At 41.0% G+C, this 19,714-nt stretch overlaps 2 protein-coding genes across 7 annotated transcripts; one reads left to right on the top strand and one right to left on the bottom strand.

Annotated features, from left to right (window-relative positions):
• Positions 1–1,080: 1,080 nt before the first annotated feature.
• Positions 1,081–7,979, top strand: LOC148336844 (nucleobindin-2-like). 2 transcript variants are annotated; one of them, XM_088295884.1, is made up of 13 exons: positions 1,081–1,228; positions 1,516–1,656; positions 2,679–2,786; positions 3,146–3,278; positions 3,357–3,460; positions 3,799–3,984; positions 4,417–4,507; positions 4,575–4,633; positions 4,699–4,791; positions 4,939–5,028; positions 5,106–5,276; positions 6,539–6,599; positions 6,684–7,979. In XM_088295884.1, exons 1-13 carry the CDS (start codon positions 1,133–1,135, stop codon positions 6,899–6,901), a joined length of 1,551 nt encoding a protein of 516 aa, XP_088152010.1. In that variant the 5' UTR covers positions 1,081–1,132; the 3' UTR covers positions 6,902–7,979. The 2 variants fall into 2 exon arrangements, with proteins under 2 accessions (XP_088152010.1, XP_088152011.1); XM_088295885.1 differs by having other exon boundaries at positions 1,133–1,416.
• A 126-nt stretch (positions 7,980–8,105) lies between these two features.
• On the bottom strand, positions 8,106–18,685 carry LOC148336843 (caprin-1-like). Of its 5 annotated transcripts, none has more exons than XM_088295882.1 (17): positions 18,474–18,685; positions 17,616–17,750; positions 16,965–17,027; positions 16,780–16,866; positions 15,387–15,628; positions 15,172–15,254; positions 14,652–14,810; positions 14,530–14,582; positions 14,349–14,432; positions 14,100–14,261; positions 13,700–13,808; positions 13,246–13,307; positions 9,746–9,850; positions 9,366–9,519; positions 9,075–9,281; positions 8,762–8,871; positions 8,106–8,652 (listed from the first exon to the last, which is right to left on the bottom strand). In XM_088295882.1, exons 2-17 carry the CDS (start codon positions 17,748–17,750, stop codon positions 8,566–8,568), a joined length of 1,902 nt encoding a protein of 633 aa, XP_088152008.1. In that variant the 5' UTR covers positions 18,474–18,685; the 3' UTR covers positions 8,106–8,565. The 5 variants fall into 5 exon arrangements, with proteins under 5 accessions (XP_088152008.1, XP_088152006.1, XP_088152004.1 ...); XM_088295880.1 differs by having other exon boundaries at positions 9,075–9,263; positions 18,474–18,617; XM_088295878.1 differs by having other exon boundaries at positions 14,530–14,579; positions 18,474–18,617.
• Positions 18,686–19,714: the final 1,029 nt, after the last annotated feature.

Raw genomic sequence — 19,714 nt, 5'->3', positions numbered from 1 at the left:
TTATGTCATGCTTGGTCAGGGTTTAGTATTGCATTACTGTACATACACAAAGGTATTTTACAGTGAGTTTGTTTCCCAACAGTTTTCTCACTGGTCAGTGGGTCTTGGTGCTTGTTTTTATGTCTGTGCAGACTTGTCAGAGAAGTCATGTGTAGAAAAAGTCATCTCTGACTGGGGATGGGCGAGAGGCAATCTAAGGGAAAGACTCCCAATGAAGGTGTCTCTTATCACTGTCAAAAGCTAACACCAGGACACCTCTACAAATGCTGGTTTGATTGAAAGAAAAATATTTAATGAACAGAGAAAGGCACACAGTTTAGCCTAGTGATATTCAAAATGAACACAAGAGCTTGAAGAAGTGACAAGATGCTTTTAGTTTCCTTTTTACATGCTGGTATCTGATATTTGGCCTTCTGTTTACAAGAATAATTACACCCTCTAAGATCCTCTTCTAATGATGCTCAAGGTCTTGGTATGTTTATATAACATATAAACATTAATAATAAAAAAAGAGGAGGAAAGTGCATATGATTTTAGTGGCAATTAATCACAGTTTCAGACACTAGGTGACAACAGAACATAACAAACCAAGCCGGGAAACAACATGTATTACGCTGCTTGCCTCCCAGCTATAATTCTAGTCAGTCTGAGATGGAAAAAAATCTAACTATGCCCAAAAGGGGGCGTAGTCATCACAAAACGACCTAGACCCAGACCTAGAGTATGATATAAATGCCAGTATTCAGCCTAATCAAGTGTCGCTTTAATTCAGAAATATTATTAAATATATTCTTGGATTTTTTTTAAATTCAACATTACGTTACGCATCCAGGTAAGAACGGATTCTTATTTGCAATGCCGACTTGGCAGAAGACAACCGTGTAAAACAAAGTAAAATCAAATAAAATAAAAAATACACGGACAACAAATTGCACAGCGTGTTATTTGGGTAGTGTTAGGTTTTGTAACTGATGTTTCACTGTTTCACTCTTGTCTGCACATGCGCAGTATCGATTGACAATGAACGTTTCGTCATCTCGCCACGTACTATTCGATGCAACCTATCTTCCAATTGCTTTGACAGACATGTAAACTGACCAATGAAATTTTAGTGCTACGCCTCGGACCTCCCATGAGTGAACTAACAAGCTACTTGCCGACAGAGCTCCAGTTTGAGAGAAGGCGATCGCGAATTAATCAAGAAATTATGTTTTACAGCCACAGTAACGTGAGTATACAATAAAGACTAATTGAGTCTTTTTTGTGATACATGTTACACCACGGCTTTATTGTTGACGTGAACAAAATCAGTTACGAATAAGGTTACTTAGTTGCCTGGGTGTTCGGCAGCTAAAACTGTCATTGCCAGTGCAAAGGCTAACGTCAACAGTTTCCGTTGGACCGCAAGCAGACAAGGTTTGATGAAGTGACGTTGCCATACCAGGCCAAAATGATATTAATGGTTCTGAAAGTTTGATATGAGTTGTTGTTAAAATTATTTTTATATCTCAAAAGATGTGGTGGAGTCGTGTCCTGCTAATCAACTGGCTTCTGGTGCTGCACCAGCTGCTCACTTTGGAAGCAGTTCCCATCAATAAGGACAAGACCAAAATTAAACAGCCTGACGTCAAAATTGAAGATGCTCCTGCTAGTGTGGTAAGTTTTTCCCTACCTTTTATCTCGTATTCAGATTTTATTCTATACTTTTGCCTCGATACACCAGTACAATGCATCTAGCAATATAACCTTAAATTTGTAATAGAAGCGTAGACCAGGGGTGTCAAACTTATTTTAATTGTTAGGATAACAGCTTTTCAAAAAGGAAAGACCCCGGACATTTCCGCAAGGAGGCAGGTGATGTGCAAGGGGCCCTCAGAAGAGATGTGGTTAAAAGAAAAATTATAAGTTAGAGAGAACAAAATGCTTGTAATATAAGTGATGAAGAATTGCAAATTTCTTTTTTTTCCCCTGCTAAAATGAACAGAGCAAATTCATTTAGCAAGCCAAATTTCATTACCTATATTTGGCTCCAAAATGATGTGGCAGACCTGGGCTACATTCACACTGCAGTGTTTAATGCCCAATTCGGATTTTCGGATAAATACAATTTTTTTAATGCACTTGGATCTCATTACAAAAACGTGTCGCTTCTAATGTGAACAGCATGTTTGTGATGTGACAAGCATGCAAACAAAACACAACGCTGAGTGACATTCACCAGAAAACCATTGTGTGGTGCAGTGTTTACCTAAGTAAATATGGTCATACGTGTAGGAGCTCATCCTTTTATCAGCTCATATAAACAGAATGCAAGGCGGGGGGAGGTAGAAAGATTTCGGGGCTATTAAGTAACGCTCCTTTAATCTCCTCATTTCTTGGAGATGTTAACTAAAGACGTGGTGTCATTTCCGCGCGTAATCAATGAACCTTCTGCGTGGCTGAATTACTATTATCACTGCAAATGTCCAATTTATACTTTGCGTTTCAAGTGCGATTAAATTAAATTCAAATGTAAAGACAACAACTGTTACTCATCTTTGCAGGCAGTCTCCCGAGCACACTTCCCCCAACCTGATTGTTTTGTGTAATACTGTACCACTGTATTATATTATCTCAATCGCATGCCATCCCTTTTGTTGATTTTTTTTTTAACATTTTATTTTTTTCTTCTGCTCAAGGACACTGGGCTCCACTATGACCGCTACCTTCGAGAAGTCATTGATTTTCTGGAAAAAGATGAACATTTCAGAGAGAAACTCCATAATACTGACATGGAAGATATCAAGGTAAGGAAAACCGATTCAAGTCACTCGCTTTGCCTCCTTTAACAAAGAGAATTTCATGGACAAACTCAAACATGAGATCTGTCACGCCGACGCTACGGTGTCTTAATCTTCAACGCTGAAAGCTTCAAGTTACTTTCAGACCCATTTAATGAATGCTTTTTTTGTTGTTGTTTTTTTAAACGCCATTCCCATCAAAGGGCATAACAGAAACAAAATTTAGATAGTGTCCAAAATTAAACCCTTTACATCACTCTACTGTACTAGCTATGGAATGTATCTAAATAATTGTATGCAGTGGTATTTTGGTGTTAAGTATATTTTTGTTACAACACGTAATGTTGAATAGTGTTTACCTCCAGCAAGGTAAACTCGCCAAAGAGCTGGACTTTGTCAGTCACCATGTCAGAACTAAACTGGATGAGTTGAAGAGGCAGGAGGTAAATCGACTCAGGACCCTCATCAAGGCTCGTCATGACCTTGAAGGTGGAAATGGTAGGTTAAGTGAGGGGGGGGGGCATGATTGAATCTAAAATTATGCTACATAAAAAGCTGTAACTGTCACCTCATTAGATATTGCGGTGGACCATCAGACGCTGCTCAAGCAGTTTGAATACTTGAACCACATGAACCCACATACGTTTGAAGTGGATGACCTGGATCGCCTGATAAAATCGGTAAATCGAACGGCAAGCAGAAGTATTTGCATGCTCACTCCTTAATTTTTAAGACTTTGCTTTGCAAATGATTTGTTGCCACACTGTTCAGACAACTGTGAGGAATATCTCAAGAGAGCAATGCTTGTAAACAGACAAAACAACGTAGGCATTAGTTGTTAAAAGGTTGACGAAAAGAGTTCATCTGGGATCAACGACAACAGTTGCAGATTTGCTTTTCCCCTTGTGTCCAAAGTCAAAGTATTGAAAGACTTTCCACACTGTATCTTGAAAGCCATTTTATTACTCACCGAATTGTACAATTAAGCCAAGACTGAGTATGTTGTTTGTGTGTGAAGGCCACAAACGATCTGGAGAACTTTGACAAAGAGAGACATGAAGAGTTCAAGCGTTATGAAATGATGAAGGAGCACGACCGGCGGGAACACCTGAAGACGCTAGATGAAGACGAGCGAAAGCAAGAGGAGGAGCACTACGAGGGGCTGAGAAAAAAACATGCCGACCACCCCAAAATCAACCACCCGGTAAGTCTAACTCGGACTGTAGTCACACTCACTTGTTGTGTTTGGTTCAGTTAGAACAATCTTTGGTGTGAGCAATGAATATCCAATGATGTCCATTCCGTCCCTGGGACGAATGCTAATTTTTTATTTTATTTATTTTTATTTATTTATTTTTTAGTTAAGCTCTGTCTTAGAGAGAGAGAGAGAAATAAGCATCTTGCAGCAGCGTTTAATTTGAGCTTTGAGGGCTATTATATTCATGAATAAGGACGAAAGGGTGCCCAGGATGCGGGATAGATTCACGAAATAGGGTAAAGTGCCCGTCTATTTTAATATCCCTAACCTCCCTTTGTGAATAGCATTTGTACGCGGTGGAATGGTGATCATTGTGAGAAATTTAGCATCGTTTGTAGAGTACAGTAAAAATATTGTAATGAGGTGTTCTTTTTGCAGGGTAGCCAGAATCAACTCAAGGAAGTTTGGGAAGATACTGATGGCTTAGACCCGGAGGATTTTGATCCCAAAACGTTCTTCAATTTGCACGGTAATTCATTCTTTCAATGGGACTCGTTCTCTTCAGGCATCACATCTTTGCTTTCTTTCTGATGCAGACACCAATGGAGATGGCTTCTTTGATGAACAAGAACTGGAATCTCTGTTCACCAAGGAGGTGAGATGTCATGTTATATTTGTTTTTGCAAAATTTTCCTTGACTGTTGCATGCTGACATTCCAGCTGGAAAAACTCTACGATCCCACCAATGAGGAAGATGATATGGTGGAAATGGAAGAGGAAAGGTTACGCATGAGGGAGCATGTGATGAATGAGGTATAGTACAACTGTTGAATTATAAACTTCACCAGCCACAACATTTATGCAGTACGGTTATTTGTAGCCTGTCCTCACATATTGCAATTGCTTCATGAACTAATCGTCATTTCATGCGTCCCGTTTCTTGACACAAAACTAATGCAGGTGGATTCGAACAAAGACAGACTGGTGTCTTTAGATGAGTTCATGACTGCTACAAATAAAAGAGAATTCTTGGAGCCAGATAGCTGGGAGGTAAGACAAAAAAACACAAGCATAGTCATGTCAACAAATTCAAGGACTGTAAAACTGATATCATGTGATGGTTGTAGACTTTGGAGCAGAACCAGGCCTACACGGATGAGGAGATGAGGGAGTTTGAGGAGCACCTTGCTCGCCAGGAGCAAGAGCTGCACCAGAAATCTGCTGACCTTCAGAAACAGAAAGATGAGCTGCAGAGGCAACAGGAGCAGCTCAATGCGCAGAAAGTTGAGTTGCAACAGGTAATGGCACTTGTGTTAAATACACGCACGCACACACGCAGACAGACAAAATTGTTGGTACCCCTTTGTTAATGAAAGGAAAAAATTCACAGTGCCCAAAGCAAGAAAATGTTTTCAGGAATCATGGGATGGGCGTCAACTTTACCTTTAATCACAGGATTGGGATAGTACAGGATAAAAAGTTCATTGGAGCGGAGAATCCATGAGGAAGAGAGGGGCGATAAACTTTTTTTTTTTTAATGGGGCTGTCATGCAGGACGGGGTGGGAGTTGTTTTTACCGGTGTGGGTACGAGATTGTATCGGGGTCCTTCGGTGGCCTCCTGATGATGTCACGCTTTATAATATATTTTTGTAATACAGTATATTTATTTGCCTTTCCCTAGCTGTTGTGTTTGTATGTTCTGAGTTACTAAATAAAAGAAAGTATATTTAGTGCTACATTAGCGAGGATCATGCTTTGGTGTCCTGCGTTGTTACCAAAGACGTCAATTTTCTGTGGGTATCAGATTGTGATTAATGGTTATTCTTTGGGAAAACATGAACAATTTTTTTGCAGAAATATTTCACATTATATTCATACAATCTTGCAGCCCTAGTCAACCACAACATTGTTACAAGTTCGGCAGGAGAAACGCAAACATTCCGCTGCTGCTGTTTCATAAGACGGCCAGTGGCTTCTTCTTGAGGCATAAGTGGAAGTGACGTAGGAGCTACCTCGCCAATGTGGCGGTAATGCATTTTAATAATGTTATTTACTAAATCAGAATATGCAAATAAAACAGCCAGAGGTAACAAAAAGAGAGGCAAAGTAAAAATACAGTACTTCACACTCATGCGATTAACATGGCACGTTATCTGCTGGGGCGCAGGCCACCAAAGGACCCCGACACAATCTTGCAGCCCAATCACATCTGGTGCCCAGGCCGGGCGGGATGGGACATTACAACACAACAAATATTAAAGGAATAGAGGCATCACAATGCAAGACCATAGTCAGATGTTATTTATTTCAATTTTCTTTAATCAGTCTTATGATTGGGCAAAATAGTTTGTGAGCCGACAAATATATTTCTCTGTGGACTGAGATATTATCAGACTAACGCTATACTGCATATTGGGAAAAGGTCCCATTTAGAATTGGTCTTATGAAAACTATTTCAAAGTTTCATTAGTTTACGGTATGTTATGTTAGTTTCACCTTGTGAATCGAATGACTGAAATAAATGCACTTTTCACATGCGATTGTGTCTGTTTTTTCCAGGCTGTTGATCATATGGAACGACTCAGGGCTGAGAAACTGGAAACCCCTCCCGAGGTCCATGGTAGGTTCAGGTTTATTTTTTTCCCCAATGGTTATAGCACACAAGGCTGTTGTCTGACAATGCTGATTGGCGTCTTCGTCGCAGTCGAAGGAAACGCCATCCCGGAGAACCACGCAGTTGACAATCAACAAGAAAATCACCAGGAGGTCCTCATCGAAGAGCATCAACCTGCAGATCAGATTCATCAGGATGCGTCTCAGGATCATAGTCAACACCAGAATCAGCAGGTGGGCGAACAGGCACACCAGAATCTGCCTCCAGGCCACCAAGAGAGCCCCCACATTGAGAACCACCTGCCATAGGGCCTTCACAGCCGCACTTTTACAACAAGTCTAATCTAAGAGTGTCTGGCCTTTTCCCACCATGGTGACTGGTTGGTGCTTTGGGACACACTCAGGATGGACAAGATCACCAGATGAACAGAACATGTTTTGGGTGCCTAAGAATTAGGATTTTCAGGAGCATTTTTGTCAACGTACAGTAATGACAGCAAAAGGACAAAGGGAGTAACAATACATTTACTTTCAAGGCCTGTGGAAAAAGTCACTTTAAACGGAACACCAGTGTACTATTATGAGAAATAATATTTAAAAAATTTAGTTTTTTTTTTCTTTTATAACTTGACCATCATTCATTCTTTGACTAAAAAATCAATAATTAAGAACCCAATTGGTTTTCGGGACCTTCAACTATGCATTAAGTGAAGACAAGCAATTATTCTCCGCTAAAATGATAAATTATAGCACTGATCTGCCAAAACTGAAAAAAGAATTGTTGGAATTAAATTTGGCATAGGAATTCCTCTTTTGGAAAACTGTGGAACACCAGTAATTTGATTGGTGCTTATGTCAGTCTGTTTACATTTTGAAGGTCGTTTCTTGGTCATGACGCATTTTATTTGATCAGAATTGGCAATTTTTAACAAAAAGACAGCTATTGGTAAGATACATAAAAAACAAATTGCAATACATTAACATGTGGTGGTTTTGTTGCAATTGATCTTTTTGACTACTGAATTTGAAAAAGGGCAAAAAAAAAATCGGCCATCCAAGTGGAATCTTGCCTTAATGCTCGAACACTTTGCATTCAGCTTACATCTGTGATATGACGTATCTGAAGGATTTAAGTCTTTGGTCTGTTGTAATTTCTGTTGACATGCCATGCAGTGTTCATCTTTTCTTTGCATCTACAAAACAGCATGTTTTCTTTTCGGTTTTTGCCAGCTATTATTTCTCTGTGCCAAGTGGTTTTCTTGGTGAAAATACTGCATAATGGTTTGCACAATAAGTACAAGTGTTTCTGTTATTGCTTGCTGCTGGATTCATCAGTGTATGTTGCTACTGTATGCCTCAGTTCAAGACATTAAAATGATCACATCCATTCAGCTGGTGCAAGTGAGCATACATCAAAAGTGACATGTACATTTCGTAAATAGCCAACTGAGGTTCTCATATTTACAGAACTGCACAGCCACATTGTCTTCCTTCAGAATAGCACAAGCAAATGCCTTGTCAGAACACATCTTTATTGAAACAGTCTTGACTGATATACAAAGAGGTGATGATGATAGATTAAAAAATAATTTGTCATGTCTACAAGATGAGAAGAAAAAGTTACCAAAAAGCACATGCCAGAGGAAAAGCTCCTGGGAATCATTTTTGACAATGGGAGGGTATTTTTTGCATTTATTTTGTACAAAAAATAAATTAATGAAATCTTTCAAGTTTACAGGAATATGTAATTGTTCAATTCCGCATGTACTTGCTGATAATCCTACATGAAATTGGGAAATTCAGCATTTTGTGTTAACATTTAGATAAAATGGGCAGACAAAAGCAGACTGAATCAGATAAACAGGCTAGGAATTAAAAACAAAAGATTGTTAATGACGAAACATTACAAAAGTGAGTTTGAGTGAGCACATCCAAAAATCCTGAATGTTCAACGTGGAGCGACGAGCCGGTCATTAGGATCGCATTGCCTGAGCATTACCTCGAGACAATCCTCGAGGCCCCTGGGAAGCTCCCCGCTTGTAACCTTGTTGGTAGCCCTCCTGCAACAGACCATCTAAAGTTCATACCTGAACTGCACAAGTAAATGCTCCTCCCCAATGAAAACTTTTTTTTTTCTAATTTAATTGCAAAATGTTAAGATAACCTTACCCTCTGGTAGTTGTTACTTGAATAGTCCCGGGCCCCAGTGTTGAATTGGCTTTGACCATAACCACTGCTTGGGGGGTTAGAAAATGGAGGACGGTAACCTTCATATCCCCCTGATGACGAAAAGAACATCCATTGTTCTACCCTTGTGTCTTTTTTTTTTGGGTCCAGCATCACTCCCATACAATACCTTAAAACACCCTCCGCCTTATTGTATGTCACTCATCACTTACTGAATCGTGGCAGGGCTCGGTTTCTATCCCTAACTACAAAAGAGGCCCAATGATATATCTGAGTTCTGATTAGGACTGCGTACCTCTAAATCCATTTGAGGAGCCTCGATAGCCATTCATGGCGCCTCTGCTGTTCCTTGCGCCGCCCCGGGGCATGGCCCTGCTGCTGTACAAGGACTGGCCCGACTGTCCGAAGCCTGCACTGGGCGACGAGTCTTCATGCACCACTGAAGAAGGCATGACCTGGGCTTGGGGCTGGAACCCGGCAACAACTGGAGGGCCACGCATGACTTAATACGTTTAAATTATACACATTTGTTTAATGCAGTATTGAAGAAAAAAAAAATAAGTTAATTCAGTCATTGGTCATTCACCAGATTGCAATGTCTCCTGTGGGATGTCAGGCTGGTCCGCAGCAGGCTCTGATTGACCACTAAAACTCTGCACATAGCCCCCAGGAAACTGGGATGGTTTTCGAGGGTCTGCTTGGCTGCCCGCCGGTGGTGCAGGTGGGCTCATACTAAATACCTAAAAGACAGACATTACAGGCCAATTAAAAAGTATATATCCCACTCATCGTATCCATAGATGATCAAAATTGAGGTCGTGAGATGGAGAGCCACATGTCAGGACTCGGGAGGAAAGAAAGGAAATGACAACTGGGACCGGGGGGAACGTGAGGACATATGCACACATTGGCTGTACTTCATTTCAGTGAAGTGCTTCAAGACTGGACACGGCTACGAAGCATTACCGCTTGCACTGACTGGAAGGGCGCAGCATTGACATTGATGCCTCCAGTGTGGCTGGGTTTGGAGGAAGGTGGGAAGGCAGAGGACAGGGAACAAGAGCCAGACGACTGCTCAGAAGACAGAGACATTGCAGATTGGAGGGTTTGGAAAGGGGGGGGCAGGAGGAGAGAAAAAACAGGATTGGGGAGAGGTGAATGGAAAAGAAATTAGAGTTAAGCACCCTTGAAGTGACAATATGTAGTACTTGTAGCAATTGACTTTTTATAATACTGCAAAAAAGTGCCAATGTGCACCAGGTAGCCATCAAAGGACCATACAAGTAGCTCACTGGCCTGTTCTAAAAATAAATAACCAGTGATGGGACATTCAAAATCTGAACATTGGCTGAGATTCATAGAAAAATGTTGCACATTGCTATTCATCTGGCTGGGCGATATATCTTCGAGACGAACATTCAAGATATTAACACTGAAATGAGGACGATCAACAGTAACATTAAAATAATTCACTAGAGCATCATTTAACCCCAGGAAAGCTACTGGACCCGACGGAATACCAGGCAAGGTCCTCAGAGCATGTGCCCACCAACTGGCACATGTTTTCTGCAGGATCTTCAACCGCTCCCTGGCTCAAGCAGTCATCCCCTCCTGCTTGAAAACTTCCACCATTATTCCTGTCCCCAAAAAGTCACCAGCCGTCCACCTGAATGACTACCGTCCTGTTGCTCTCACGCCAGTCATAATAGTAATAATAATAATAATATTCCCTTTATTAGTCCCACAATGGGGAAATTCGAGTTTCGAACCCAGGCCTCCTGGGGAGACTGGGTCCTGAACGCGGCGCCTTAGACCACTCGGCCATCCTGGCAGCCATCATGAAGTGCTTCGAGAGGCTGGTTCTCCAGCACATCAGGGACTGCCTTCCTCCCACTCTGGACCCCTACCAGTTTGCATACCGGGCTAACAGATCCACTGAGGACGCCATCGACACTGCTCTGCATGTTGTGCTGGGCCATCTGGAACAACAACAGAGCTATTATGCAAGGATGCTCTTTGTGGACTACAGCTCGGCATTCAACACGATCATCCCAGACATCCTCGTCGCCAAACTGGACATTCTCGGCCTCCCTGCCCTCACACGCATCTGGATTAAGGACTTTCTGACCAACAGACCCCAGACTGTGTTGCTCGGCCCCTACACGTCCTCCACCCGCATGCTGAGCACCGGTTCCCCTCAAGGATGCGTGCTGAGCCCTCTCCTGTACGCCCTCTGCACCTACGACTGCAGCCCGGCTCACGGCAACAACACCATCGTCAAGTTTGCTGACGACACGACAGTGGTCGGTCTGATCTCGGAAGGTGACGAGACAGCCTACAGAGAGGAGGTAAAGAGACTGACAGCTTGGTGCAAGGACAACAGACTGCACCTTAACACTGCAAAAACAAAGGAGATTGTCATCGACTTCAGGAGGAACAAGACGGTGCCGCCCCCCCTCTGCATCGAAGGCGTGTGTGTGGAGAGGGTCCACACGTTCAAGTTCCTGGGAGTACAGATCTCCGACGACCTTTCTTGGACTGACAACACCACAGCAGTGGTAAAGAAGGTCCGCCAGCGTCTGCACTTCCTGAGAGTCCTCAGGAAATTCAACCTGGACAGGAAGCTGCTGCTAGCCTTCTACCACTCGTCCATTGAGAGCCTGTTGACGTACTGTGTCTCCACCTGGTACAGCGGCTGCACTGAGGCGGACAGAGTGAGGCTCCAGAGGACAGTCAAAACAGCGCAAAGGATTATTGGCTGCCCTCTCCCCTCGCTGTCGGACATCTACACCGCCCGGTGCCTCAGAAGGGCTCTCAACATCGTCAAAGACAATACCCACCCAAACTCACCCCTGTTCGACCTGTTGCCCTCTGGCAGGCGCTACAGATGCATCAAATCGAGGACCAATAGACTGAGAAACAGTTTCTTTCCGAGAGCCATCTCCATTCTGAACTCTCACACACACACACGAGAACACCCTTACCTTGCAGAACAGCATTGTGATGTGTTTTTATATACCCTATTCAGTACTGAATTCCTTTGCCCTCTCTTATTTATTTATCTAATTTATATATTTGTCTGTATTATTGTTGTTTTGCACTGGAGAGGGGAGCCCTCTAATCTCGTTGCACACTTGAGTACAATGACAATAAAGGGATTTCTAATTTATCCATTATCAACTGCTAGCCCTTTGCATCAATCAGTAGCCATGAAGTAGCTCTCAGTTTCAAAAAGGTTGATGAACTTCGAGCTACAGTATGCATGGTTATTATCTATTTATCATAACATTTCGTTACTGTCAGTCATGAACATGAAAAAAAATAACATCAAATTAGTTATTGATCGTTGTCTTGTCTAAGCTAAGTTTCACGATCGCTCGGCCAATCATAGTCGGAGAGGGATCGAAATTCCCTTCCAGGACAATTTTGTCGGAATTTCCATATTTTAACCTTTGGGAAGAACATTATAACGGGTACCCGTTACCACAGTATATTTTGTAATTTATTACATTTAATAAGTAAAATATGCAAGATGTTGAATTATACAACATAATCATTACTCTACTGAATAATGATAATTTCTTATTTTCATGCATTTATTGTTACAACCATAGAAAAAGCACATCAAATTAAAAATAAACTTGTTTTTCCCTTCACAGGGAATTTTTGCGCTCCAACTGCAATTCAATGCAAATGATTCAAAATGTCACCCACCAATAACTACACTTCACTGAGCCGTGGCCCTTTTGGGCATTCCAGTTCGGGTGAGCCTCAAGTTGTGACCTTTCAGCTAACTTCGGACTTGTTTGCGCGCTTCCGCAGAAACTAATTACATCACCATTGGAAGAGGTGTGTTGTCAAACATACAAAGTACATCGGAATTATATAGCGGGTATGTTTGCTAGTTTTCAGCTCTTGACCCATTTCTTGCTTGGGTTCCAGGTTGTTTTGCCAAACTGGGTTAAAACATGGAATCAAACCCACAGGAATCACTTTCGCTAAATCTACTACCACCAGTTCATTTTGTCACAGCGTGGATCCAGTTATTACTGGGCAGTCAACACCAAAGTGCTAACTGCTATGTCGGCCTAGCGCGATACAAAGCAGCATACTTCCTTACCCAAACAAGCTGCTCCATCCATGTAACTTCTGCACTTTATGCGCAGACAAATATTGATTGTTTTACACAAGATTGGAGAGTTACAATAATGCGTCATCATTAGAATAGTTGAAGAGTGCCTACAGATACTGGACATCGTGTATTTGTGTGCTTAGCTGAAAGCCAATCCAAGTCACTATAGAGGGCAATACATAGAAGAAATGGAGTGATTACAAATACATGCAAAGAGTCATTGGTTTGGTTTCTTCAGTTTTATCCACATTGATCATTATATTAATGACTACATTGTGTTAACCATGACATGTGCCACTGTTGCGTTTTCGACTGTTCTCTTTCCGTAACTTACTTGTGATGGTTCCTTTGGTCCTGTCACCGCACTCATCGGAGGAGGTCTGGACTCCGAGTGAGCTATTGGGAGACAAATTTTAATAGCATGGTCACGCACGACATCGGTGTACCCCAATATTTGTGATAATATTTCAGTCTCAGTTTGCGCTTATTGTTTGGCGTAGGTCGGACATTTTATTTTCCAGTTCGAAACCCTACAGGTGAACTTTACCTGATGAATATTTTAAGAATTCAGTAAGTTGCACTCATCCCCGGAAAGGAGAAACCCATTAGAAATAACTGATTTTATTTTGACACAAACTGAACCATATGCATTTGGCTTTGTCATAAACCAAGTAATACTTTGCAAAAGTTAAACAACTTTTACATCTGTCACCAAATGACCACACATACTAAGTAACTGTAATTGACCACTTGAAGAAGCCAGTGAGGCCACAACGCAATGTACTCACATGCGACACATGCTAACTGCTGGAGGTCCACAGTCTGTACAGGCTTCATGGGCTGGGCTGACACAATGGCCGGGTCGAGGGCTTGGCCATCAAAATCCAACACGGAGTCCTTGTGGGACAAAAATAGTACTAAATCATGGTGTGGATGCACTGTGCTTTAAATGAGGATTGTCCACGTATGGGGATCATAGTTTCAGGCTGTTGAGATATATACAGGCATGACATTATTTATCAGAGACTAACATAGACCGCAATGGCGTTTAAGCCTTCTTGGGTTTCCATGACTTGCCTCACATGGGCAAACACTGTCAATTCTCTGTTGGATTACTGCAAAACGTAGACAACGCCAACATTACACATAAAACACACACACACACAAACAAAATGTGGTTCCTGTCACCTGCATGAAGTTATAGGTCCCTTGCATCTGGGCCATGAGGTCTTGAACCGCCTGCTTTCTGATCACCGGGTCAGTCGACGGAGATGGACTGACACGATTAACACTAACGCTCGGTTCTGGAGGCAGCTGGGCAGGGGGTTGGTGCTGGAGGGAATTCACCAGCTTGGTGTACAAAATAATACATGTTAACAAAACTTCTTGGACTTGGACAAACTGTGTGCACATCGTGGAGATCGAAGCACAGCATACCTGCCTTTCCACTGACCACCCCTCCACATGTTCTGCGTCTGTACCACTGTAAGTGCTTTCCGGGATAAACTGTCTATTTACAAACTACAGGAAAAAAAAACAAAACAATATAAATTAGCCACAAAAAAGAAAACAAATTTCAGAGCTCTTTGAGACAATACAATGGGCATGGAAATTTCACCTCTGTGGTTTCCAATTGCACTGGCTGAGGAGGATTTTCAGTCACAGTTGCTTCTTAAAAAGAAATAAAAAGCTTTCAGTTTCCGACTGCACATTTGAACATCTTATGGTGTTAAAACCGACCAGGTTCAGATGTTTGCTCCGACATATTAGAATCAGCCACCACCGTTGGCTTCTCCTCTTCCTCTTGCTCCTCTTCACATGTTCCATTGCGACCACTTTGTGGTCTATCAAAGTAGCCGTTCTGTAGAATCTTGTCCATGATGTCCTTCAGAGACTTGTCTGGAACAAGATTGTTGAGTAAATTCAAGGGCAAACGGAATTCTGTCATGTCACATCACATCAGCATAACGAACGTAAAAACGGGAGGTGAAGTGTCATTTAAATTTCAAAATGCCTTCCAGCATTGTGTCGAGCTGCAGATGGGTCGTGCGCAAACATTATTCGCCAAGTCAGCACAATATATTAGGCGTACAAAAATATAAACATTACTAAGCTTTTGACTAATAATGTGTCAACTGATTGACATGAGTGAAACTCCCAAAAAGCAAATACACACAAAAAAAAAAAAAAGTAGTTAGAAAAACAATTTCATTATCCTGATGCAACTCATAACGGTTGAGTAAGGAATGGAAACGCTTACATGACGCTCCTGCCACGGCCTTGTCCCTGCCCTCGAACAATTCCCACAAGTGCAGTGAGGCCTCTTCATATTGTTCAGTCAACCTGGAAGTCAACGAATAAACAAGGTACACAATACATTCAGTGTATTGCTAAATGATGGATTACATATTCCTACCACATGACTACATCTTGTGTTTTATGAGGCACGAATAACCGAGTAGGCACCACACACACCGTACGTCACAGTTCCGATCAGGTCCGACGAGTTTGTAGAACTCGTCCAGCGATGCGAGATCAGCATCAGTGAGCAAGGAAGAGCCAGAAGCATCAGGCCGTGTCAGATCCCGCCTGACGCTGTCATCCCCCAACTGGTCCAATAAAAATTGCAGCTCCAAAACCGTCTTTAGTCGCCGTTGCTCCATTTCCTCTCGCTGCAGCTGTTGGCGTCTTGCAGTTTTCTTCAAAGTCTTCTGAATCTAAACACACACCTTTACTGTTTTAGCTCAAATCTTGAAGAAAAAAAACAAAACAGCACCAACAAGTGTTTACACCGTGTTCCCAGTAGCCATATTTTAGGCCACAGTGGACAAAACAGGATGGATGCAAGACAACTCAGGGTGATGGGATGGCAAACGTGGCATGCCATGATTATCGTGGATGCCCGAAAGTGTCAAAAAATGTTCCATGGCAGTCACTGTGTAGATGACAAACCTACGTAATGAGCCAAAATAAAACAGGGTGATAGTAATTAAACCTGACACCATGTAAAGAGGAGTATCAAAACATGATGGTGGTACGCCGTGGAACGAGAAACCCATGTACTCCTCGCATCTCATACTTAACACCAACTCTTGTAAAGCCAAGCCGTGCTTGAATTTAACTATGAGACCTACTGTTGCATACGTGTTCTTAACGCTTAATTTGAATGTGTGTGCGAGGGAATGTGAGAGAGAGAGCACTGAGCAGAGTGTATGTGAATAACAGACTCTTTTGCATGTTTGGGTAACAAATGGATTTGGGCATTAGTTGATGACAGGAAAATAATGTGATCTGATCCAGGAGCCTCGAGTTTGACACCTGTGATCCAAACTATCAATCATACTGTTGTTTTGATCACCGAGTGCTGTTTCAACCAAGCACTAGTTTAAGTTTGGCTCAGAATTTACATTTTGTATTGCATTTCTATAGTCAAAATTTTTACATTTTTCCCAAGTGTGTAGATCTTGACGCAGTAAATGAGTAGACAGGGAACCACATAGCAGTTTTTTTTAAGACAAATCTTGTGATTGATACAATTCTTGTGAAAAAGAGCCACAAACTATAAAAAAAGAATGAAAGGTTGTTTTTCTTCCATTAATGATGGGTGTTTACAATGTCACATTTATTCTCTTTGTTACACTACTGCGCTGATGTGATGTCATCAGATCAAGCAAGGCACTGCTTTCACTATCCAACCTACACACCTTGTAGAAGAAATTTGGACCAGATCTTGTTTTATTCACAAAGCTTGGTGAGCTGAACTGACTAGTCGACATGTGACTTTATAAAGACATTATCTATCGAACAAAAAAAAAAAAAGAAATGATGCACAGCAAATTTGGAACAAAATCAATTTATTTGAACTCACCTCATGGCCAAGCGTCAGGAAGTTCTTCTGCAGCTCTCGAGCAAACTCAATATTGGTGAGGATCTCCTGGTACTTTGACAAGGCTTCCTTCAGACACATAATGGAAGAGTGAATTGGACTTGGATGAATAAAACAGGCGTTATGCATCTATGTATGTATGCATTAACCAAACACTGTGTACATACCAGTTGATCCTGATTCAGGCTTTCACCTTTGGTCTTCTTAGCTTTATAGTCATCCAATTTGGACTGAAAGAAACAGGTGGCAGTTATGTAGGTGGCTAAAATTTTTTAAATGACAGATAGTCCGGGATAAATGAACACATGCTTAACAGAGAGGTATGACTCACAAAGAGACACTTTTTATTCCAAAAATGGGTTCAAATATGAAAATAGATGTAGTGAGAAAGAGTCATCACTGACAGTATTTGTATAGCCATGAAGCTCACAAAGTAGCTCACAAATACATTTCCAGCACACATACACTGACTTGACATCTAGTGGGTGAAATGCATTTTAGAAGTTGTCTTGGTTAAAAGTTAATCACAATCATTATTTGTAATTCATTTTCCACTGTGAAAAATAAAAACTGGCATGCTAAGAAACCCAAGGCACGTTCCCTAAATACTCAGTAGTCTTATTTAACCACGGGAAAGATATTAAAACAGTTCTCAGTATGATCCAGTGCCAGTGCCACACCAGTGACGATGTTAATCAAAACTAAGAAATTTGGGGGCGTTTTTTTTTTCTTTAACAAAGTTTGTTTTGATTGCTTAAGTGTTGACATGTGCTGCGTACTGTGCTGTGTAGAAAAACCGATGGTGCTCTTACTGATACCTTTTTTTTCTCCATGTTGCGAAGCTTCTTGTCGAGCACACCAAGAACCTGCTTCATGGCCTCAGACTTACTCCCGTTTCCAACCTCTGGAATGGCAGACTGGGCAGCATTGTTTCCAACCATCGCTGAAGGCATCTAAATTGAATTGAATGAGTTTGAGTTTGTTCAAACTATTTAATACATTTTGCTGGGAAACAAGTCAATACAAGTAAAGCAGGTCCGAATGTCCAACTACCACTATTAGAACGTGAGAAACCCTCCCATTGTGTGGGAGTAAGCCACAGTGGAACACTGACTTTTTTTTTTGGCTTCACGTTTACATTTGTCGTGCGCATAAAAATGTGGATGTTCAGCACAGAAAAAGACGACAAATACAACAATTGCGGGATATCTTTTTTAAAAAAAAATACATATTTAAAAGTGAAAACAGTGAGGCGACTGTGGTTACTTTTAAGAGTCTCAAAATGTTACGTAACGAAAGCTAATTGAACAAGCGGAACACTTTGACCTTACTCTTAGTGTTCGTGAGTTGCTGCAGTTTACGGGTGAAACGACACCAAACTCGATCACGTTCAACTCAACCAAAAAATTATTAGGGATCAACGTAGCTCTCGGTCAATGTCCCATTGTTAGCTTGGAAGCTAACCCCGCATAGATGCTATGCGCCTATTTACCCGGTTTCTCCACTGACATTTCGCTAATACATCGAATATGTCATTTTTTTTCACGTTTCCAAACGGATTTTCAACATGATCGGTGGATGCCGCAACAGCTCGTCGTGTGAAGTCATCTCGACTGAACATGACAAAAGACGATTTTGTACTTACTATCATTCCGATTGTTGTACAAAATTCATACCTTTATACTCTTTGTCTTCAAAGAGATTTGTGTCGACTGGATTAACAACAATTGTGCAGGTGACCTAGGAAGCTTTCCCTTTCTGTGGTATTTGTCCAGAAAAGATGCTCGGGGTGACACACAAAGCGGCCGAGGAAGGAACTGCTGCTCGATAGCTGCTCTTTCGCTGCTCCTGATGCTCAGCCAGACACGGCTGTAAGGACCCCTCCCTGGTGCCCTCTACGTTGCCTGATTGAAGTGGGGGGAAAGAAAATGAAAATAATATCACCATACTGTACATAACACTTGACTCCACAATTAAACTCGAAAAAATTTTTAATCGGTAAAAAGAACCGATCCACGCCTTCAAAGGCCCATAATTAGCTATACTTGATTTTAGGGTACTCGTTTGTTGCTAATACACGCACATACTAAATATACAGTAATATTACACACGACAACTTGGGTGGATTTACACAAAATTCCAAAAAGGTCTGATTGGGACACTGAATATAATTTGGTTTTAATAAAAGTAACAAAAAAAACCGGCAAACTATCATACATACAATTTATTTAAAGGTGTGGTGGAGGGGGGATTATTTGACGAAAAACTGAATAAAAAACAACAAGAAAGTTATAAAACAAATAAAATTACTTAAATATCTGTCATAAACCTTTTTAAAGAATACAAAAAACTTTCATGAAATTTCAAGCAAATATTAAAATAATTATTTAATATACCATCTGTAATGTGAAAAAACATCTATTGAATAATAATTTTGCTAAAGTAAAGCATATTCATGTTCATATGTTTTATTTAAGCAACATAGTCTGAACAAACTCAATTTATCTAAACATTTATTTCGTGTCACTCTGTTCAAATCTAAAACACACGCACGCACACACACACACACACGCACACCCCAACAAACAAACAAACAAACAAACAAGCAAGCAAAGACCCTAATGAGGATAAGCAATACATGTAAAATGGATGGCTGGTTGCATTGGTCAATTCCACATTACACTACTGTTGATCGCTTATTGCTCTGGATGCAAGGTTATTGTGTTAATAAAAACTAAAAAATAACTAAAACTAAAATTAAAAAAATGCTAACAAACTAAAATAATCGTTATTTTTATGAAAACTAACTGAAACTGCATTTTACAATAATAAAAGTGACTAAATATAACTATTTACCTTATGGTAAAAATGTCCTTTGTTTTCATCTTTTTCAATATCATAAATAGGCTTTAGAGTT

Source organism: Idiotropiscis lumnitzeri, chromosome 5 (genome assembly GCF_059441095.1).
Source record: "Idiotropiscis lumnitzeri isolate Australia: NSW breed Sydney's pygmy pipehorse chromosome 5, RoL_Ilum_1.0, whole genome shotgun sequence".
In the NCBI taxonomy this organism is placed as follows: Eukaryota; Metazoa; Chordata; class Actinopteri; order Syngnathiformes; family Syngnathidae; genus Idiotropiscis; species Idiotropiscis lumnitzeri.
This window is presented reverse-complemented; position numbering and strand designations above follow the sequence as displayed.

Bases quoted from the DNA above. Each gene is read 5' to 3' on its own strand.
- LOC148336843 (XM_088295882.1), bottom strand. From the start codon at position 17,750: ATGCCTTCAGCGATGGTTGGAAACAATGCTGCCCAGTCTGCCATTCCA. The intron at 14,811-15,171 runs GTAAGCGTTTCC...ATCTTGTTCCAG, and splicing joins GGCCGTGGCAGGAGCGTCAT to ACAAGTCTCTGAAGGACATC. The intron at 9,282-9,365 runs GTGAATGACCAA...AAACGTATTAAG, and splicing joins ACAGGAGACATTGCAATCTG to TCATGCGTGGCCCTCCAGTT.
- LOC148336844 (XM_088295884.1), top strand. From the start codon at position 1,133: ATGAGTGAACTAACAAGCTACTTGCCGACAGAGCTCCAGTTTGAGAGA. The intron at 1,229-1,515 runs GTGAGTATACAA...ATATCTCAAAAG, and splicing joins TGTTTTACAGCCACAGTAAC to ATGTGGTGGAGTCGTGTCCT. The intron at 5,277-6,538 runs GTAATGGCACTT...TGTTTTTTCCAG, and splicing joins AGAAAGTTGAGTTGCAACAG to GCTGTTGATCATATGGAACG.